Source organism: Mustelus asterias, chromosome 11 (assembly GCF_964213995.1).
Source record: "Mustelus asterias chromosome 11, sMusAst1.hap1.1, whole genome shotgun sequence".
NCBI classification, from domain to species: Eukaryota; Metazoa; Chordata; class Chondrichthyes; order Carcharhiniformes; family Triakidae; genus Mustelus; species Mustelus asterias.
In genome coordinates this window covers 99,933,113-99,956,596 of record NC_135811.1, presented here as the reverse complement: position 1 = coordinate 99,956,596, position 23,484 = coordinate 99,933,113, and the positions used below count along the sequence as shown (strand labels likewise).

Sequence of the window (23,484 nt, the reverse complement as noted above, 5' to 3'; positions counted from 1 at the left end):
TGGGATTATGGGAATAGGCCTGCGTGGGATTGTGGTCAATGCAGACTCGATGGGCCGAATGTCGCTTCGCACTGTGGGATTCTATGATTCTAACCCATTTATATAAAGTATGGACATGGGAGCTGGTATACTGGAAGTACACAGGACTCGTGTGGGAATTGTGTGTGTGTGTGTGCATGTGCGTGCACACACATTGGGGGTGGGGATCACGGTGCTTTTACGCATCATTGTTTAAAACATGCAAGCTGCTCATGAGATGGATCTAAACAGGGTGTCCCAATCTGAACATTTGGGTCCGTGATGTCAGAGGCTAGTACAGTTTTGATTTGAGAGTGTCCGTGACAACGGCGACGCTGTAATTCCGACCTTTGAAGTCACCCCCTTGAAAAATCTAGCTTAAACCACATTTTTGAGTACTGTGCACAGATCTGGGCCCGATTTTGCCATTGCGTCCGGGCGCGAAACGTGGAAAAGTGGGTTGTGCCATAACGCGATCACGGCCCGCGTCTGCGCAGATACCACTTTACCAAGACCTGGGAATGGCCGCGATCCGCTTCGCGCCTGAAACGGGCCAACGGCGATTTAAATGCATTTGCATGCATTTCGATTGAATTAATGAACTGCCCGCCCAACTTTATCAGCATTTCCCCCTTTACCACCGCGTTCGCCGATCCGGAATCGCGCCAAATGGACATCGGAATTAAAGTCTGTTTGGGGCCTCCAGCGGCTGAAGAGGCGAGTTCAGAGCTTCCAATGGCTCTCTGACTTAGATCGGTAGTGGGGGGGGGAAGGAGGAGGCGGGTCAGATCATTCTCTGGTGGGGGGTAGGGAGGGAGGGAGGCACAATCGTTGTCTGATGGGGGGGGGAGGAGGGTGGAGGAGGCGGGTCCAATGTGCCTCGTGGGGGTGGGGATGGGGAGTGAGGCCAGAACATTCTCGGGGGGGGGGGCGGGGAGTTTGGCCAGATCATTCACTGGGGGGGGAGTGAGGCCAGATCATTCTCTGTGGGGGGATGGGGGGGGAAATGAGGCCTGATCATTCTCTGTGGGGGGAGGGGAGTGAGGCCAGATCATTCTCGGGGGGGGGGAGGAGGAGGGAAGTGGGTACGATGTATCTCTGGTTGAGGGGGGTGCCGGATGGATCTCTGGTGGGGGGAGGGGGTCCGCTGCCACTTGCGGGGCGATCAATGGGGGGAAAGGGCCAGGGGGGGCCGCGATCGGTGTGGGTAGCGGGGGGGGGGTTGGTGGATAAGGGGGACAGTGACGTCTGTGGGGGCCATCGCTCCCGCTTTTCGCTCCCGGGCCGCTTTCTCCGCTTTCTGCCGACCGGGCACACTTTTTCAAATTTTTTTCTAACTGCGCATGCGCAGTTCAGAGCTCCAATCGTTTCAGGCGTGCTAAGCCCTGCCCACAGCGCGATTCAGACCCGCGATTTTTTTTTCAGCTGAGTGCGTATGGGAGCGCCTGGGAACAGATTTCCAAGTTGGATCTGAATTGCGCCCAGATTCAGCACTGAGAATGAAAATGGTAAAATCAGGCCCCTGGTCTCCGTATTCCAAAAAGAGTATAAAGGAGATGGTGCAAAAACAATTTGCAAGAATGATAGTGGAACTGAGTGCTTATCATAATGAGGAGAGACTGAGCAAGTTCAGGCTCTTCTCTCTAGAGAGAAAAGAAAGCTGATTAGCAACGTAATAGAGGCCTTAAAATATGAAGGCGTTCGATGGGGTAGAGTTAGAGAAAATGTTTTCACTTGTATGCAATCCAAATAAATCTGATAGCTATAAATTATTCCAATAACAAATTCAGGATAAACCTCTTTTCCAAGAGATTTGTTAGAATGTGGAACTTCAACATAATAGAGTAGTTCAGGTGAACAGAATCGATTTGCATTTAAGGGGGAGCTATCTAAATACATGAGGGGGAAAGGAATAGAAGGATATTTTGAAAGTTTTGTGTGAAATAAGATGGAATAAATTCAGACCAGGGGTAGACCATTTAGGATGGAGGTGAGGAGCCATTTCTTCACCCAAAGAGTGGTGAGCCTGTGGAATTCATTACCACAGGAAGTAGTTGATGCCAAAACATTGAATGTATTCAAGAGGCGGCTGGATATAGCACTTGGGGCGAATGGGTTCAAAGGTTATGGGGAGAAAGCAGGATTAGGCTATTGAGTTGGACGATCAGCCATGAATGGTGGAGCAGGCTCGAAGGGCCAAATGGCCTCCTCCTGCTCCTATCTTCTATGTTTCTATGTATCAAGTGCAAAGCTTGGCATGGAATAGAGGGCCAAATGGCCTATTCTCTGTATTGTAGTTCCTATGTAATCCTATGTTAAATAAAGGTGCTTTTATTTAATTTGATCTGTCATCCCAGTGCTGATGGATAGTTTGAAAGCTCAAATGAAACAAAAATTCCTAAGGAAAGCAAACAGCTCCCAAACTTGTTACTGCTGCAGTTAAAAAAAATGGACATAGACCTGGCTGGGGTTAGGATTGAGGACCAGATGGAAATCTACAATTGTAGCTGTTTGAAAACTGCGTGGAACAAGGAAGATACTGAACTCCAAGGATCATAGAAATAAAATTGCAAAGACAGAAACTGCTTACAAATATATTACACTGTGAACTTAATTCTGCTTGATTGACCTTTTGCTGGTATTATCACTGGACTATTAATCCAAAAATGTTCTGAGGACCTGGGTTCAAATCCCACTATAGCAGATGGTGGAATTTGAATTTACTAAAAAATATTAAATTAAGAATCTACTGATGACCATGAAACCATTGTCGATTATCGGAAAAACCCATCTGGTTCACTAAGGTCTCATCATTTTGAAAAAGGGAACTAGGAGATTTTCACAGTAACTTCATTTCAGTGTTAATGTAAGCCTACTTGTGACTAATAAAAAAACTTTGAAAAAAACCCTTCTAACATTCCTTTGTTCTAAATAAATGAAGGATATCATGGTGTTCAGTGATAACAAAGATGCACCTTTGGATTGATACTCTAAGCCAGGGTCTCCAAACTACCACATCCGGCCCGCAGCAACTTCAAATATTTATAAATAATAAAACTAATTATTTCCCTTCGTTTTTTCCCAACCACGCGGTCGGACAGTTGACAAGTGCAGTTCCTGTCCGCCGCGCTCCTTCCCCTATGGCCTGAGTGGTGTCGGCTTGGCGAACCCTCATTTTCAGTCAGATATACCCTTCAGTTATGGAAGGAAAAAAGAAAAGAAAAGTGGACAGTGAGTGCCGCCTGTTTAATGAAGAATGGGGCGCAAAGTACTTCTTTGTACAAGCAGGTGATAAAGCCTTGTGTGTCGTATGCAACGAAACTTGCAGTTTTGAAGGAGTACAATGTCCGTCGGCACTATGAGACCAAACATGAACCAAGTTATTCCCAATTCACAGGAACACAGCGTTCGGAAAAATTTGAATCAATGCAACGCAGGTTGCTTTCCCAACAAGCTTTGTTTACGCAGATGATAACTGAAAATGAAGCTTTAACCAGGGCCAGTTACAAACTAGCTTATGTGTTGGCTAAAAGAGGAAAGCCATTCACCGACGGAGATCTCATCAAAGAGTGTATAATGGAAGCAGTGGGAGAGTTATGCCCAGAAAAAGCAAATCTGTTCAAAATCGTCAGTCATGCACCAAATACTATTGCTCGTAGAATTGAGGATATAGGATGCAATATATTGCATCAAATTGCAGACAAAGCAAGACATTTTCAGTTGTATTCTCTCGCACTTGATGAATCGACTGATGTGTGTGACACATCACAACTCCTGGTATTCATCCGTGGCGTCGACAGTGAATTTAATGTCACACAAGAATTAGCATCAGTGCATAGCATGCACAGCACAGTAACTGGAGAAGACATCTTCAAAGAATTGCAAAAAACTATGTTAGAATATAACCAGGAGTGGAATAAACTGCAATGCGTGACAATTGATGGAGGAAAGAACATGTCTGGAGTGAAGAAAGGTTTGGTTGGACAAATCACAAAAGCTTATGAGGTTGGTGGATTCTCAAAGCCCATGTTTCTGCATTGCATTATCCATCAACAAGCATTGTGCGGAAAATATGTGGATATGTTTTGCGTTCTGAAACCTGTTGTTTCAACAGTGAATTTCATTTGATCTCACGGGCTTAATCATCGCCAGTTTTGTGATTTTCTGAAAGAAACTGATTCTGAGTTCGGTGACTTGCCTTATTATACAGCAGTTCGATGGCTTAGTTGTGGAAAGGTTCTATCGCGGTTCTTTCAGCTCAGAGAGGAAATTGATTCCTTTCTCACAGAGAAGAATCGACCCGAACCACTTTTATCAAACACTGACTGGCTTTGGAAATTGACATTTTTTGCATACGTGACAGGCCATATGAATCAATTGAATCTGAAGTTGCAAGGTGAAACAAATTTGATTTGTGATCTATTCGCGTCAAGGCATTCAGGGCAAAACTGATGCTATTTCAAGGACAGGTGAAAGTTCATAACTTGGTTCATTTTCCATGTTGTGAAAAATTTCATGAAGAAAGTGAAGCAGAATTTCCTTCTTCATTTGCAACAGAAATCGTTAAGGACTTGCAAAAACAATTTCAGGAACGATTTTCTGATCTTGCTGGAAACACAGATGAAATAAAGCTGTTTCAAAATCCATTTGACTGCAATGTTGAAACACTTCCAAGTCAGTTTCAAATGGAAATTATTGATCTCCAATCAGTTGACATGCTGAAAGAAGGAAATCTGATCCAATTTTATAAATCTTTGCAGCCTGAGCAGTTTCCAAATTTGAAGCGATTTGCTTGTGGATTTGTATCAGTTTTTGGTACAACGTACCTGTGTGAACAAACATTTTCAAAAATGAAGTATGTCAAGTCCAAATATCGAGCAAATTTATCTGATGAGCATTTGAAGTCCATTCTAATAATTGGCTCCTCAAGCTTGAAACCTCAGTTCAGCAATATTTTGAAATTAAAAAAGCAGTTCCATCATTCCCATTAATCTTGTGCAAAACTTCATGATTTGTTGGTTACGATTGAAAACTCCAATTGCCAGAATTGTGTAGAAAGGTGCAGACTGAATTTATTTTTGTTCGACCTTTATAAATGGTTTAAGTTTATTTTGAATTTCTTTGCTTTGTTTTACTGAAGTTCTTTCTTGGGGCGTGTTTATTTTTCTTATTGTGTTTCACAAAATTGGGCAAATTCTCACTTCGGGTAAACATCTGTAAAATTTCAGTAAATAAAATAGTTTAAAAATGAATAGCCTGCTTTTCTCATCTGCAGTTAAGTAATTGATTATTTTGTCGGAGCATCTGCTAATGTTTGACATTTTTACTCATTATATATCATTTCTCAGTGTAAGCACGGCATTGTTTCTTTGTAATTGTCACATTTCTCTTTTGTTCTGAATTATATCATGCTGATTACAAACAAGATCCAAATAAAACTTATTCATTCATTTAAATTTTATTCATTTATAAAACTAATTTTTTTCTTTGGCCCGCGAAAATGTGTAAAATGTACGATGTGGCCCTCGTACTGAAAAGTATGGAGACCGCTGGTCTAAGCTATAGAGAGAGCCATAATGCTGAACATATGAAGCCCACAATGTGGTGGTTTAAAGGAACTGGCATCTTCCCCTCCCCACTCAACCCCCAGCAGGCCACCAGTTGGTTAGGGAGACATGTCAGGATAGCAACCAACACCACCAACCCCCCCCCCCCCCCCCCCCCCGCCCCCCCAGAATGTTAGCAGAAACTCTTCAATGCTCCCCCAAAATACCATGACAGCACTACGAATATAAAATGCACAACTAGTGTAAAATGGCCAACCATGGCACAGCACAAAACTGGGATCTCTCTGCTCTGTATGTCTGAGTGGGCGACACAGTGGCTAGCACTGCTGCCTTACAGCGCCAGGGACCCGGGTTCAATTCCCAGGTGGCTGTCTGCGTGGAGTTTACACGCACGTTCTCGCCGTGTCTGCGTGGGTTTCTTCCAGGTGCTCTGGTTTCCTCCCACAGTCCAAAGATGTGCGGGTTAGGTGGATTGAACATGCTGAATTGCCCCTTAGTGTCCCAAGATGTGTAGGTTAGGAGGTTTTACAGGGTAAATATGTGAGGTTAAGGGAATAGGGCCTGGGTGGGATGCTCTGTCGGAGAGTCGGTGCAGACTCGATGGGCTGAATGGCCTCCTTCTGCACTGTAGGGATTCTACGATTCAATGAGCAAACCCCTTGGATTTATTACATTTAGTGGTTAGTTTTATTACACTTTTATCACAATGACTTGCTTTGTTACGGAAGTTTTCAGAAAATAGTATAACCAACTCTCAAAGTCCATGAGCCAGAATAGGATTCTTTGCTTCAACTGAAACTCATTTTAGAGAGGAGATAAAAGTTTGAACCGCTGAAATAAGGTGACTGGCTTGGAGCAGAGCAGGAATACGCTGGGGATGAAGGGCTAAATGCAGAAGCAGTGAAGCAAAACTATTCATTAGGGCTTGGGACAATATTACCATTCAGACAGGTACATTTTTCACATGCCCAATGTCGTGACTATTGACATTGAAAGGATCTCTTTCTGTGTCAACTGCAATTGTCTCTTTGTAATTTGATGCAGAAGCAGTCAATTGGTAGCTGGGTGGCACAGTGAAATCTAAGGTCAAAACCATGGGAGAGGCATCACTGAACTACTTTCCCCTTTATGCATATAGATATCTTGTTCATAGAATCCCTACAGTGCAGAAGTTGGTCTGCACCAACTACAATCCCACCCAAGCCCCATCTCCATAACTCCATGCATTTACCCTAGCTAGTCCTCCTGACACTAGAGGGGAACCTAGCACAGCCAATCCACCTAACCTGCATATCTTTGGACTGTGGGAGGAAACCGGAGCACCCGGAGGAAACCCACGCAGACACAGGGGGGGGGGGGGGGGGGGGGGGGATGTGCAAACTCCACACAGACAATGACTCTCACAATCATCTACAGATAGCGGGATCAGAGTTACACTGGAATTGGTGCTGTTACATGATATAAGTGTAGCAATGAGGGTGTGGGTGCCAACAACACCCACATCCCAAGCACGCTGATGTGAAGATAAAGCATAACCAGTGACAGGCAGACAGATAGAAGAAATATCGACGGAGGGCGGCAATAAAACTAAAAAGAAAATGGACCACAATGTGTGAAAATTAACCAGATCCATTCCCGTGGTGGTCTCAGTTGCTGTTGACAAGGAGAGTCCCTGATCTCTACTGAACTTGCTGAGTTTAACCGGGGGATAAAGGAGATTAAAAATCAGCCTCTGATTCCTTTTCAGTGACTTCCTCACTCCTCGCTGGAGAGCACATGGGCGTAGGTGTCAAGTAAAGACAGTTCGACTGTGCTGTCGTGGGTGAAGCCAGTATCTATTCTGCATTCCTGCTGCAATTATATCATATAACTGGTACAATTAAGGGTGGGTCACTCTGCCAGTGTAACTGTGACCCAGTAACAGTAGATGATGAGATTGAGGGAGATAATAGTCTCTGGAATTTAGTTTTCAGGCTTGCCCCAAAACTGGAAAATCCCACACGAGGTCAACGGACTGTTCCATGGTCTGCCCTTGCCTGCTCTGATTCCTGTGGCGGGCGGGATGGGAATATTTGCCCCTTTAAAAGTGTCTTATGTACAGAATGGCCATTTGGGTGAGATTCTCAAGGATTACTTGCAACTTTTTTTATTTGATTTATTATTGTCACATGCAGTGAAAAGTATTGTTTCTTGCGCGCTATACAGAAAAAGCATACCATTCATAGAGAAGGAAATGAGAGAATGCAGAATGTAGTGTTACAGTCATAGCTAGGGTGTAGAAAAAGATCAACTTAGTGTGAGGTAGGTCCATTCAAAAGCCTGACAGCAGCAGGGAAGAAGCTGTTCTTGAGTCAGTTGTTACGTGACCTCAGACCTTTGTATCTTTTTCCCAACGGAAGAAGGTGGAAAAGAGAATGTTTCAGAACTGTACCCCTGTATAAGTCAACATCCTTAAAAGGAGGGAATCGATAATTAAATACAAGGAGGAGTATGTTATGAGAATAATGACATAGAGAATTCTCAATCGATTTTGAAGAAACCTCTATCCTGCAGTTTAGTGCAGAGGAAATTAAATTGGGGGTTTGACTACAATATGGTGATACTAACTGACAGATGTTAGATGTGTCCTGTTCTTAAACATTGCTCTGCTTGTTACTCTGACATATTAACCCAATGGTGATGGAGGAAGGCAATGTAAGTCACAGATTTAGCTAGCGTTGTCCTAGTTTATGGATAAGGACACAGATTCTATGGAATTCTTTTCAGAGTGATAGCAGAAAGGCTATCCTTATAGGTGGTATCCTTGCCTCTGTTCAAGCCTCCCTCTGGAGTTTTTAGCATCAGGTAGGATAACTTTTCGAGTGTCTTACTGAAAGGCTGCTGCACTATCGGAGGCACTGCCCTCAAGATGAAATGTTAAACTGTAATGTTGTCTGCCTCTCAGGCGGCACGGTGGCACAGAGCTTAGCACTGCTGCCTCAAGGTGACAGGCACCCAGGTTCAATTGCGGCCTCGGGTCACTGTCTGTGTGGAGTCTGCACGTTCTTCCCGTGTCTGCGTGGGTTTTCTCCAGGTGCTCCGGTTTCCTCCCACACTCCAAAGATGTGAGGGTTAGGTTGATTGGCCATGCTAAAATTGCCCCATACTGTCAGGGGATTTAGTAGGGTAAATAAGTGGGGTTATGGGGAAAGGGCCTGGGTGGGATTGTTGTCGGTGCAGACTCAATGGGCTGAATGGCCTCCTATATTGTAGGGATTCTATGATTCTATGATCTGGATGCGAAATATCGAAGTACTACTTTGAAAAGAAGGGGAGTTCTCCCTCATGTTCTACGATTCATCCCTCAACCAATATCACTAAAACAAGTTATCATGTTATTATGACCTTGCTGTTTGATTTGTTGTTTCTATGTAGAGATTGGTATTTCCTACTTTACAACAGTGACTACACTTCAAAAGTACTTCATTGGCTGTAAGGTGCTTTGAGATTATGAAAGTCTCTCCATAAGTTCAAGTTCTTTCTTCCTATTTTGGAATGAGGCCAAGCTGGAAGTCCAAGGCTACTCTGGAAAACAAGCTGATTTGCTGTCACGATTACAGTAATGCTGCAGGTAGTAAGGTTAACCACTCATTGAAAAGTGAGTTACTTTGATGATAATTACTCAACTTAATTAACTGTAAGTGAACTGTGGCCAAAGTCAAACAGGAGCAAGTGAGTTGGTCATGAGAAACGGAGCCTTTGGCAAAAAGGAGAAAGTTCAGATGAAGGTGGAGGTGTATCTCATAACTCACAGGTTAGATTCAAATCTGAGAGTCGTGGTCCGAACAGCTCAATGTCACTGCCACAGGTAACAGGAACTGGGAGGGAAAGGAACAATAAAATGTAGGGAAGAAAAATTGAATTCAATCATAAATACTCAGGAGTTTTGGAAACGGCAGGCTCCAATCCAAAGACCACCGCCAAAGAGAATGCGACAAGCTACAGTCAGGGAAGGGTCAGTGAAAGGACATGGTGACACATCCTCCGAAATTTTCTCAGAAGACTAAGGAAATTTGGCATGTCGGTTACGACACTCACCAACTTTTACAGATGCACCTTAGAAAGCATCCTTTCTGGTGGTAGCACAGCGTCTCTACGTGACATCCTGCTCTGCCCAAGACCGCCAGGAACTACAAAAGGTTGTGAATGCAGCCCAATCCATCATGCAAACCAGCCTCCCATCCATTGATTCTGTCTACACTTCCCGCTGTCTCGGAAAAGCAGCCAGCATAATTAAGGACCCCACGCACTCCAGACATTCTCTCTTCCACCTTTTTCCGTCGGGAAAAAGATACAAAAGTCTGAGGTCACGTGCCAACCAACTCAAGAACAGCTTCTTCCCTGCTGCCGTCAGACTTTTGAATGGACTTACTTTGCATTAAGTTGATCTTTCTCTACACCCTAGCTATGACTATAACACTACATTCTGCACTTTCTCATTTCCTACTCTATGAACGGTATATTTTGTCTGCATAGTGCGCAAGAAACAATACTTTTCACTATGTTAATACATGTGACAATAATAAATCAAATCAAAACTAGTAAGTTTGGGATTTAATGGGGGAGGGAGAAGAGGTTTCCAGTCCTAATTGCTACCTTAACTTTGTGCGTGCAGACAGTTATGATGGTGTGAGGCCAAGGCCAGTGTTGATGAGTGATTTCAATGCTTGCTTTGAAAGCTTACAGATGAATGGCCAACAGGACAAAAAATTGGAATGTTGCCATTGTCTATGGAACCAATGTCACTCCATCAGGACAGCACTCCTGGAGGTGAGAGTGGAAGCAAATTAGTGCAGCACAAATGATCTAACAACTTAATTATAACCTGAAGTTAGAACTATTAAAAGAAAAGTTCTCTCTTCATTCACTCAAGGAATCCAAAGATGTGTGGGTTAGGTGGATTGGTCAGGCTAAATTGCCCCTTAGTGTCCAAAGATGTGTAGGTTAGGGGGATGAGTGGAGTAAATGTGTTGGGTTACAGGATGGGGCAGGGGGGTGAGCATGGGTCAGATGTTGTGTCAGGGAGTCAGTGCAGACTTGATGGGCCAAATGGCCGCCTATGCATTGTATTGATTCTATGAATCTTCTGCCACTAGTTGCGAGTATCCAATTTGCCAAAGCAGGCTGCTTCATCAAATATCTTCCCTTCATCATAAGGTCAGAAGTGGGGATGTTTGCTGATGATTGCACAATGTTCAGCACCATTCACAACCCCTCAGCTACTGAAGCAGCCTGTGATAATATGCAGCAAGACGTGGACAACATTCGGCCTTGAGCTGATTAATAGTAACATTCACGCCACACAGGTGCCAGGCAGTGACCATCTCCAAAAAGAAGGAATTTAAGCGTCTCTACGTGACATTCAATGACATTATCGTCACTGAATTCCCCATTATTAACATCCTGGAGGACACTAATGACCAGAAACTGAACTGGACCAGCCATATAAATATTGCAGCTGCAAGAGCAGGCTGGGAATTCTGAGGTGATTAACTCACCTCCCAACTCCCCAAAGCCTGTCCGGCATCTACAAGGCACAAGTCAGGAGTGCGATGGGATATTCTCCATTTTGTTGGCCGAATGCAGCTCCAACAAGACTCAGGGAGCTTGACCCAGAACAAAGCAGCCTCGCTTGATTAGCACCCCATCTGCCAGCCCCTCCAGCAGCAGCGAGTAGCATTTACAAGATGCACTACAGCAGCTCGCCAAGGCTCCTTTGACAGCATCTTCCAAACCTGCGATCTCTACCTCCCAGAAGGACAATGACAGCTCTACCACCTGCATATTCCTCTCCAAGCCACACACTTTTCTGACTTGGAACGATACTGTCGTTCCTTCACTGTCACCAGCGATGACTTAGTGGTATTATCACTGGACTATTAATCCAGAAACTCAGCTAATGTTCTGGGGACCCGGGTTCGAATCCCACCACGGCAGATGATGGAATTTGAATTCAATAATAAAAAAAATCTGGAATTAAGAATTTACTGATGACCAAGAAACCATTGCCGATTGTCGGAAAAAAAAACATTTGGTTCACTAAAGCTCCTTAGGGAAGGAAGGAAATCTGCCGTTCTTACCTGGTCTGGCCTCCATGTGACTCCAGAGCCACAGCAATGTGTTTGACTCTCAACTGCCCTCCAAGGGCAACTAGGGATGGGCAATAAATGTTGGCCGGCCAGCGACGCCCATGTCCCACAAATGAATAAAGGATCAAGATCCTGGAGGTCCCTTCTCACCAGCACTATAGATTTGCCGACACCAGGTGGACTGCAGCAGTCAAGAAGGCCCCGCTTTGCATAGCTAACATGATATTTGGCAGCTTTCACTTGGTACTGAGCACATATGAGATGAATTCTGCATGAATAACATGGGTAGAGTTGTCCTGGATGCTGGTACTGTACAAATCCCACTACCTACCAGCACACCACATGAGAAAGTTATGGTGAACATTTATAAAACAGTGGCTCGGCCTCATCTGGAGCATTGCGTCCAGTTCTGGGCACCAACTTTAGGAAAGACATGAGGGCAATGGAGAAGGTGCAGAAAAGGTTTACAAGAACGGCTTCAGGAGTGAGGGACTTTGATTCCCTATATAGCTTACAGAGGTTGAGGCTGTTCTCCCGAGAGAAGAGAGGGTTGAGGGGGATCAAGGTCTTCAAAATCATGAGGGGTCTGGACATCGCAGATTGAGAGAAACTGTTCCCATTGGTGGAAGGGCCAAGAATGGAGGACACTGAATTTCAGTTCCAAAAACAGAAAAATGCTGGAAAATCTCAGCAGGTCTGACAGCATCTGTGGAGAGCCATTGGTTTTAGCAATTGTAATTAGTCTAAACAAAATATCCCACTCTCTCTCCACAGGTGCTGTCAGACCTGCTGAGATTTTCCAGCATTTTTCTGTTTTTGGAACTGAAATTCAGTGTCCTCCATTCTTGGCCCTTCCACCAATGGGAACAGTTTCTCTCAATCTGCGATGTCCAGACCCCTCATGATTTTGAAGACCTTGATCCCCCTCAACCCTCTTGTTTCAGATTCCAGCAGCCGCAGTATTTTGCCTTTAGCTTAACTGAATTTCAGGTGATTGGCAAAAGAACCAAACGCGACATGAGGAAAAATATATTTATGCCGAGAGTGGTTAGGATCTGGAATGCACTGCCTGAGAGTGCAGAGGAGGCAGATTTGATTGTGACTTTCAAAATGGGAATCGGATAATTATCTAAATAGCAGGGCTATGGGTAAAGGTGGGAGAGTGGGAATAACACAATTGCTCTTGCCGAGAGCTGACATGGACATGATGGGCTAAATGGCCATCTTCTGTGCTTTATTCATTCTATGATTCATATAGTGCAGCAGTCTGTGGACAAGCAACACAGGTTGGTGCAAGTGTAATTCAGGATGTGAGCTAGACAGACACGTCCAAATTGTTGGATATTATTGGTGCTGACTTCACTCAAATGGATAGAAATCAACAGCTGTGAAACACAATAACGCTAACGTATGGAGTGACCATTCAGACCAAACCCCTGCAGAGCTTGGGACACGGCTTGAGGGAGATTGGCTCGTATTTAGCCTTTTAGTAGCCGACTTGTCATCAGCTCAACAGTATCCTGATCCTTTCCCATCCTGAGCAGATGCCACTCAGATCTCCCCCAGGGGTGTTCACCAGACAAGCAGTAAGGTAAGACAAGGCAAGTACCAATACCACTATCTCTGATGTGAGTTGGAGCTTGATAGCCAAGGCCATGGCAGCTATTGGCTCCAATCCCTCCACCTGCTATATCGTAGCAAGCAGCAAAGAGTTCTCGCTACCAAGTGTTAAGATAGCTATTGGTTTTAGTCATTGTAATTAGTCTAATAACAAGATCAATTGTATTTTTATCTTTATTCTGATCAGTGAATGGATTGCAGCTTCCTCTAGATTGCATTTTTTGTTATCCATTGTCCCCCCGTTCCATCCTCCTTTTGGAATGTACTGTCTGGGAGTGTGGTGGAGGCAGGTTCAGTCCAGGCATTCTGGAGGACATTAGATGATTACCTGAGTAGAAATGATGTGCAGGGGTAAGGGGAAAAGACAGGGGAATGGCACTACGTCATGATGTTCGTTTGGGGAGCCAGTGCAGACACAATGGGCCAAATGGCCTCCTTCTGTGGTGCAGCAATTCTGTGATTCTCCCAACCTGTTGCTGACTGCGCCTTTGCGAGCAGTTTCAGGGCTGTACAGTTTGTGTACAGCTCCAGTCACCCAGCCATGTACTTGTCCCTTCACTTGTGTTCCAGCCAGGGAATGTATTTGTTGTGACCACCAGGGCCACGCACACACGCACGCACGCACGCACACACACACACACAGACACGGTGACTGAAGATTGATCAAGGATGACTATTAACACACAAATAAATGTCTGCGATAAGGCTTTTATCCCGTTAACTGACCCATTCAATGAATGTCATGGTCGATTCTTCAACCATTTTCCTAATTCATTGACACTGGGACCCACTAAATACCCAAATGCAGCCCCAGTATTAGAGGATGTTCAAACATGAAGCCTTTCTGGTCTATTTGTCTCAGTAAGAAGTCTCACAACAACAGGTTTATTTGGTAGCAAATACCATAAGCTTTCGGAGCGCTGCTCTTTCGTCAGATGGAGTGGAAATGTGCTCTCAAACAGTGCACAGAGACACAGAAATCAAGTAACAGAATACTAATTAGAATGCAAATCCCTACAACCAGCCAGGTCTTAAAGGTACAGACAATGTGGGTGGAGGGAGCATTAAACACAGGTTAAAGAGATGTGTATTGTCTCCAGACAGAACAGCTGGACTCTTTTTAGGCGTGAATTTTGTTTTGTTGGTGGGACGTGAGCATTATTGGCAAAATCAGCACTTATTGCCCATCCCTAATTGCCTCTCAGAAGGTGGTGAGCTGCCGCAGCGTGTGTGATGGAGGTACATGTTAGGTACTTCCAGTTTTTTGACGCCCCCACCTCCCCATATTAGTTAAGAATTGGTGATATTTGATTTGATTTATTACTGTCACATGTATTAGTATAGAGTGAAAAGTATTATTTCTTGCGCTATACAGACAAAGCATACCGTTCATAGAGGAGGAGACGAGAGAGTGCAGAATGTAGTGTTACAGTCATAGCTAGGGTGTCGAGAAAGATCAAGGTAAGTCCATTCAAAAGTCTGACAGCAGCAGGGAAGAAGCTGTTCTTGAGTCGGTTGGTACGTGACCTCAGACTTTTGTATCTTTTTCCCAATGGAAGAAGGTGGAAGAGAGAATGTCCGGGGTGTGTGGGGTCCTTAATTATGCTGGCTGCTGTGCCGAGGCAGCGGGAAGTGTAGACAGCGTCAGTGGATGGGAGGCTGGTTTGCGTGATGGATTGGGCTACATTCATGACCTTTTGTAATTCCTTGCAGTCTTGGGCAGAGCAGGAGCCATACCAAGCTGTGATACAACCAGAAAGAATGCTTTCTGTGGTGCATCTGTAAAAGTTGGTGAGAGTCGTAGCTGACATGCCAAATTTCTTTAGTCTTCTGAGAAAGTAGAGGCGTTGGTGAGCTTTCTTAACTATAGTATCGGCATGGGGGGACCAGGACAGGTTGTTGGTGATCTGGACACCTAAAAACTTGGACTTGAAGGGGCGAAGTTTACCGTCCCACCTGCCGCAGGAATCTGAGCAGACGAGGGGCAACCACGGAAAAAAAGTTCCTTGGACCACGGATGGGATTTTCCGGTTTCGGTGCAAGCGAGGGTGGAAAATCCCGCCCGAAATGTTAACTTTGTTTCTCTCTCTTACGGATGCTGCCAGACCTGCTGAGCTTTTCCCAGCATTTCCTGGTTTTAATTGCAAATTTCCAGCAATTTCCTTTCAAGATATATTTCCAAGTCAGGATAGCGTGTGACTTGGGTAGGGAACTTGAAGGTGATGGCGTACCCATGAACCTGTTGCCCTTGTCCTCCTCGACAGCGGAGGTCGCAGGTTTGGAAAGAGCTGTCGAAAAAACGTGATGAATAAATCATTCCGATGTACAGTCGTAGATTTTGTCAACTTTTGGACCGGGTGTATAACTGGCTTTGTGACCCACAATTATATCCTTGCAAATGAAAATCAAACAGCTTCTCTAAAAGGTAGTCAGTGTCAATTTTATGCTCTGTGTTGATCAAGAAACAAAGGCAGGATGTGTCTTATACACACAAGTGATCTATTTGCCAGCTTGTACAGTATGAACTTAGACGGCTTTACGGTTTTTCCTTCAGTCTTCCCAGTTGTGGTGGGACGGCTGTTGCTGCCAAATCAAGTCGGATGCCAAAGTTCTTAATCCAGGCACCAGCTGCTCGGGGGGGCCATTGCTATAATCAGAGCGAAGGGTGTGTCTGAGGCCTGTGATTGAGTATCACAACTGAGTGGGGATCAACCTGAATTCTTCCCTCTGCCTCTCCCCTTCTGCCCTTCAATAATGGCTTTAATGAGGGACTGTTGACATTTCTGTGCCAGCCAAGTGAACACTGCAGGTGATGCTGATTGTGTGACGGGAGGATTTACGATTGCCCAGAAGTGAATTTAAAAGAGTTAAATCAATGGCTCCAATTGGTGAGCAATAAATAGACTGGAACAGGGCAAAGGCGCTGGTGAGAAATCTCGTGAGGAGATGCAATTTCATTGAAGGAGGATGAGTGTTGAGTAACTGGGATTATTAGAATTCTCCCCCAGTCACATCACACCACAGAGTTTCAGCTATTTACAGCATCCATGGACATTAACAACTTGCATTTATATAGTGCCTTTGACATCCTCCAAAGGGGAAACACCTTAAGGAAATTGACACTGACTACCTGTTATAGAAGCTGTTTGATTTTCATTTGCAAGGATATAATTGTGGGTCACAATGTCAGTTATACACCCGGTCCAAAAGTTGACAAAATCTATTACTATTCATCGGAATGATTTATTCATCACATTTTTTCGACAGTAGTTTCCAAACCTGCGACCTCCGCTGCCATGAAGGACAAGGGCAACCACTGACAGGAGTAAGGAAACTATCCAAACAGGTGCCGGAGCGTGGCGACTAGAGGATTTTCACAGTAACTTCATTGCAGTGTTAATGCAAGCCTACTCATGACAATAATAAATAAACTTTAAACTAAAGTTTAAAGTTTATCTTTTTAAAAAAAAAATCTTAATTGTAGTGATAATGTAAGCCTACTTGTGACACTAATAAATAAACTTTAAACTATCCAGTTTGAGCAACGTTTAGAAACAGATTCCAAAAAGCTTGGTTAAAGAAATGATTTTTTTTTCCAAAAGCTGGAGTGAGAAGCAGATAGTTGGAATTGGAGTTTCCCTGAGTAGAATTTACCCAAGGCTCGTGTTGGAGAAATGAGCCGGAATTTTACCATCCCGCCCGCCACAGGAATCGGAGTGCGCGAGGGGCGGACCATGGAAAGGTCTGCTGATCTCTGGTGGGATTTTATGGTTTCAGGACAAGTGAGGCTATAAAATCCCATCCATGCTGTGCTTGGCAAAGGCATGCGTTGCAGAGGTTTGGTAGGAAGGAGGAGCCACAGGAGAGAATTAAACACACCAGCAAGAACTTCAGGTTTCTTTTGTTGAAGGGGCACTGCAGGTTTCCAAATTAAATTAAAGATTGACCAATATACCATAAAATTCAGTTTCCATATTGCATATACTCCCCCATACAAGACAGACGAGCCTCAAGTTTGATTCCTGGGTTTTCAGATCATGGATGGGACAGCACAGGGGGGCATTATAATTAACTTCAGTACCCTGCTTGAGGATGGGAAAGAAAGCTAGCCAGGATTCTTTCCCTGTTTGTAGAAATATTGGAACAAAAACAGAAAATGCTGGAAAAACTCAGCAGGTCTGACAGCATCTGTGGAGAGAGAATAGAGCCAACGTTTCAAGTCTGGATGACCTTTCGTCAGAATTGAAAGTTTTTTTTATTCATTTGTGGGACATGGGCATCGCTGGCTGGCCAGCATTTATTGCCCATCCCGAGTTGCCCTTGGAGGCAGTTGAGAGTCAACCACATTGCTGTGGCTCTGGGGTCACATGCAGGCCAGACCAGGTAAGGATGGCCGATTTCCTTCCCTAAAGGACATTAGTGAACCAGATGCGTTTTTCCGATAATCGACAATGGTTTCATGGTCATCAGTAGATTCTTAATTCCAGATTATTTGAATTGAATTCAAATTCCACCATCTGCCCTGGCGGGATTGGAACCTGGGTCCCCAGAACATTAGCTGAGTTTCTGGATTAATAGTCTAGCAATAAAACCACTAGGCCATCGCCTCCCCAACTTTGGGTTGCAATAAGTGGCGACCAGGGACTAACAACAATAAAGGTTTATTGATAATACCAAGCAGCTCTTAAATGCGGCCTGAGGGGCAACTTTTTCACAGAGAGGGTGGTGAGTATATGGAATGAGCTGCCAGAGCAGGTGGTAGAGGCGGGTACTGTTACAACATTTAAAAGACATTCAGACAGGTACATGGATGGGAAGGGTTTAGAAGGATATGGGCTAAATGCAGGCAAACGGGACTAGTTCAGTTTAGGAAATCTGGTCCGCATGGACGAGTTGGGCTGAAGGGCCAGTTTCTGTGCTGTATCTCTCTATGACTCTATGCAGTGTGTCTGCCTGTGCCCAGTGTTATGGTTCAGGTTAGAAACTCCAAAGTATTTTATGAGCCAGAATCATAAGTTTTGCATTTTGAATTTGGCGAGGATAAGCATGAGATATTTCACTTTAGGTATGATAAGTGACCCACTAGGGAGCTTTTATCAAGAATATAGTTAACATGTACAGTAAGAAAATTAGCAAGAACTTTTATCAATTACAAACAAGAAATAAACAATCATGATAATGTATAACCCTTAACAAAGATCTCTACAATGGTCCAATCACACCAATGCCATAGACAAAAGACCCTTTTCATAGGTTTAACACAGCATAGACTAATGCTCACGTGATACTGGGATCAAGGCCGTTAGTTGAATTCTACAGTCAAATGCTCGAGACTCAACAGTTTGAAGGCAAGGCAGCTTCCCAAAACATCAGAGAGACTCTGGTCCAGCCCCCATAACAGCAGGTTTTCACCCTTCAGGAAAACAAGATCTTGTTTTCAGCTAACCAACAGAATTTTCAAAACAACAGGGAGAGAGGGAAAACACTTCTTTTTAGCTTGCTGTCCCTTCTAAAACTAAAAATCAAACCTGCAGCTCCAAACTGTAACTGAAAAATGAAAGCTCTGTCACCTGAGCTGCCCACAGTTTTTTTTCTCCTCCCAATAATGACATCAGCTAAGGTTATGAACATGAATTTTTAAAAAACTCTTAAAGGTACACTAACATCACGCCAGGGAAGAACTCTCAACATGTGATCCTTTTTGTACCCACATCATGCCAATGTCCACATGACCACCTGGCCTACGCTGCTCATTATTAATGACAGGGCACCTTTAAGATATCAAGACAAATAGCCTCCTAAAACTAATTCTTCTGTGTTCTTCTCTTCCTCTGTCGAATTCCTCATTCATGTTTTCAGACTTGATTATTCCAACACACTGGCCTCACACATTCTAACTTCCATAAATTTCAGGTTTTCCAAAACTCTGCTGTCCATATCTTGCACCAAATCCTATTTACCCATCATCCTATGCGGGCTGCTCTCAGTTAAGCAGCAGCTCAATTTTAAGATTCTCACCGTTGTTTCAGAGCAGCCCCTTCCTCCCTCGCCCCCACCTACAGACATTCATTCCACCAGCTCCATAACCACAATGTGTGCTCTTCTTAATGCTGGCTTCTTGGGTGTCCCTTATTTTAGTCAGTCCAACACTGGGGGCTGTGCATTTGGCTACCAAGAACCCAGGTTCCTGAATTTCCATCCTGGCCCTCTCTGCCTCACTTTCCCCCTTTAAGATACTCATTAAAATCTGCGCCTTTGACCATCTGCAGGAATATTTCCTTAAGCAGCTTGATGTCATCTTTTGTTTGAGAATGCCTCTATGAATTATTAGGATATTCTGTTACATCGAAGGTGCTATACAAAGACAAGTCGTTGTGGTTACATCTTTGTAGACTGCTTGTTGTCACCACAGATCAGACAATCCCCATGATAAATCAGCACACTTGGCAAACAGAGCACTCAATTTTTTTGAATGGCTTGGACAATAGGGGAGCCACAAATTAGTCACAATGACCTCTGCATTCATAGAATCATAGAATCCCAACAGTGCAGAAGGAGACCATTCAGCCCAACGAGTCTGAACCAACAACAATCCTACCGTGGCCCTATCCCCATAACCCCATGCATTTATCCTGCGAATCCCCCTGACACCTAAGGGTTAATTTAGCATGGCCAGTCCACCTAACCCGCACGCCTTTGGATTGTGGGAGGAAACCGGAGCACCCGGAGGAAACCCACACAGACAGAGGGAGAATGTGCAAACTCCACACAGTCACCCGAGGCTGGAATTGAACCTGGGTCCCTGGCGCTGTGAGGCAGTCGTGGTAACCACTGTGCCACCGTGCCACTTTGAAAATGCAGACAAGTTTGCCTGGGTCTTCAATCCACCTAAATTACACATCTTGGGACATCAAGGGGCAGTTTAGCACAGCCAGTGCACCTATCCTGCGCATCTTGGGACATCAAGGGGCAGTTTAGCACAGCCAGTGCACCTATCCTGCGCATCTTGGGACATCAAGGGGCAGTTTAGCATGGCCAGTGCACCTATCCTGCGCATCTTGGGACATTAAGGGGCAGTTTAGCATGGCCAGTGCACCTAACCTGCACATCTTTGGACTGTGGGAAGAAACCGGAGCACCCGGAGGAAACCCATGCAGACACGGGGAGAATGTGCAAATTCCACACAGACAGTTACCCGAGGCCAGAATTGAACCCAGGTCCCTGGCGCTGTGAGGCAGCAGTGTTGATCACTGTACCACCCGTGTCACCCCATTGAATTCTCCAATCCACATTCTCTTAAGTAAGATACTGCATCAGGAATGGAGTCTCAAAAGATTTACCCCATTTGCTCAGTAGAATACAGAACAGAACCCCGGGGAAATCTCCAGAGGAATGCGACTAGCACTGGTGAGATCACCTGTGTCAATACATCCTGCGGAAGCAAGTTGCATAAAGCAGCAAATTTCTCAGTAGTGAATGGTTCATTACTAATGAGGCTCAGTCAATAAACGTCATGCAACTGGACACTTGCATTCATTGCTTCATGACAGAGATTAGGAGTTTCAGTGCATTCCTGCACAGCGGTGTCCTGTAGGCATTTAGCACAAACCTATAATCATCTTTTCCCCAAATGACAGGGTTAAGTTATTGAGAAACTGGCCTCAGACCTCCACCACTATAGGGGTTACATTTGTTTGACAGAATTAATGTGTTCCTTAGCAACATTTCAGTGGCACGGTGAGAGGCTTATAAAACACAACACCGTAAGTAACTCAATTTCAACTTTGGTTTGGGTAGAAAGTCAATAGATGTATCCTGGCAACTTTTCTATAGCTGCCCCCCCCCCCCCCCGCGCCTGCAACCTTTCCTGGCAGAAATCCATTTGTGGTCATGTGGCCTTATTCAACGATGGGTTGAGGTTGTGTTTTGCATCTAGTTTCCATTGTTGGTCCCTGGAGTGGAGTCCAATCGCTACAACTTGGATGGAGATCTTCCACTGATTGGAGAACTTGGAGCAGGTAGATGGCCAAGTCCTTTCAGGTGTAAGAGCAATGTGTTCATTGAGTGCCGGTGCAATGGATTTCTTCCGGAACTGCGGTGACACTATTGCCAAAAGAACTATCCCTGCAGCTGAAGAATCTGGTTTCAAATCCATCAACCGGCATATCGATGCTCTGTTTCTCCTGTTTCGTTGGCTGGGTCAGTGTGTGGCACGACTTGGGCCAGCACGGTGGCACAGTGGTTAGCACTGCCGCCTCACAGCACCAGGGACCCGGGTTCGATTCCCGGCTTGGGTCACTGTCTGTGCGGAGTCTGCACGTTCTCCCCGTGTCTGTGTGGGTTTCCTCCGGGTGCTCCGGTTTCCTCCCACAGTCCGAAAGACGTGCTGGTTAGGTGCATTGGCCGTGCTAAATTCTCCCTCAGTGTACCCGAACAGGCGCTGGAGTGTGGTGACTAGGGGATTTTCACAGTAACTTCATTGCAGTGTTAATGTAAGCCTACTGGTGACATTAATAAATACGCTTTAAACTTTAAAAACTTGTGAGCTCAATGCCGAGACCTGGATTGGAATCTGAGCTCGACACAGGGATCAAGTCGCATTCCAGTTTCCAGTGAATGTGAAACCTGAATGCTAAACTGGCAGTAATTAATACAGCGATTAGGAGTGGACAGTGTTAATTGAGTCACTTTGCGTGTCGCTAATGAATGTTTTTTTTGATCCTTCTCTGCAGGTAATAAACTGGACTGAGCCACAATGGGAGAATGGACTTTCTTGAGCGATCTGCTGGAATCAATCAAGGACCATTCTCCTATGCTGGGTCGCGTCTGGCTTCTCCTCATGATGATTTTCCGAATCCTCGTCCTGGCCACGGTGGGTAGTGACATCTTTGAGGATGAGCAGGAGGAGTTTGCCTGCAACACCCTGCAGCCCGGCTGCAAGCAGGTCTGTTACAACAAGGCGTTCCCCATTTCGCCGTTCAGGTTCTGGGTGTTCCACATCGTCATTCTGTCCATCCCGTCCCTACTGTTCGTGGTCTACGCAATGCACCAGTCCTCGAAGGAGGAAGAGAAGCAAGAGAAAGTTGGCCTCATCCAAAGGAAAGAGCAGGCCATCGATGGGACACCAAGAATACAGAAATGTTACATTACCCACGTTATTCTACGCTTGCTGACTGAGATTGGCCTCATCATTTCTCAGTGTTTGATATACGGCTTCACAATCGAGCCCCGCTTTCTGTGCACTGGCTTCCCGTGTCCTCACACCGTGGACTGTTTCGTCTCTCGGCCAATGGAAAAGACGGTGTTTTTAATGTTCTATTTTGTAGTCGGCGTCCTCTCCGCAATCATCAGCCTCGTCGAGTTGGTGCACATCCTCCGCAAGTTGTTCCACCGGAGACCACTGAAATCCTGCGAGCAACAGAACCGGTCAAACATTGACTACGAGAGGGGTAGGGACCCACACTCAATCCTGTTATTAAAAGGGAAAGACGCAAAGAAACACAACGCCAGCCATTCTGACGTGGAGTCGAGTCATAAGTCCAAATCGTTGGGCAGTAGTAATAGCGGAAGGTCCTCGCAATCCAGTGCGAAAAAACCCCCTCTTAACATCTAAGGAGAAACTGGCGCAGGGCCTGATCAGTCACTGACTTTTGTAAGAGACAATCTTGGTACCACAGGCGAACAAGAGACTGGAAAGTTAAACGTTTGATCCGATCAAAACCTTCTTTGGGGGCAATGGACACAGAACGCAAATTGATTGTCATTTCATTTGAATCCAGTTTCTCTATTTCACGATGCTTGTGCTTTTAGTTGGCCAATCATTTCCCTGGCTATTTAAATGACTGCTGTCGAACAGTGGAAGTTGTTGAGGTTAGTGAGACCTTCTGGAAACTGACAATCACTGTTTTTTGGTAGGGTTGGGGTGGGGAGATGAATATTCTCTCGGGGGGAGAGTGATGTAGTTAAGTGAGTTGGTGGAATCCATAATCCAACAGATTGTAGCAGAAATGGGCCTGGGTAAATTGAGTAGCTCCCTGACAAGTGGAGAAGACACAACGGCAGCTCCTTGTCGGATCAGAAAACTAAGTGACTATCTAGCAGGTTGGAGGTAGTTTTATTTTTTATTGGAAATGCCTCACTTCCCCTTTATC

General features: G+C 44.9%; 1 protein-coding gene across 1 annotated transcript in view; it reads left to right on the top strand.

Annotated features, from left to right (window-relative positions):
* Window positions 1-23,038, top strand: part of LOC144500739 (gap junction delta-3 protein-like) — a 46,851-nt gene extending 23,813 nt beyond the window's left edge. The window contains exon 2 of the mRNA XM_078224132.1: window positions 22,066-23,038. Coding sequence (XP_078080258.1) covers window positions 22,089-22,946 — 858 coding nt within the window. The 5' untranslated portion in view covers window positions 22,066-22,088 and the 3' untranslated portion in view covers window positions 22,947-23,038. The remainder of the gene's footprint in view (window positions 1-22,065) is intronic.
* Window positions 23,039-23,484: the final 446 nt, after the last annotated feature.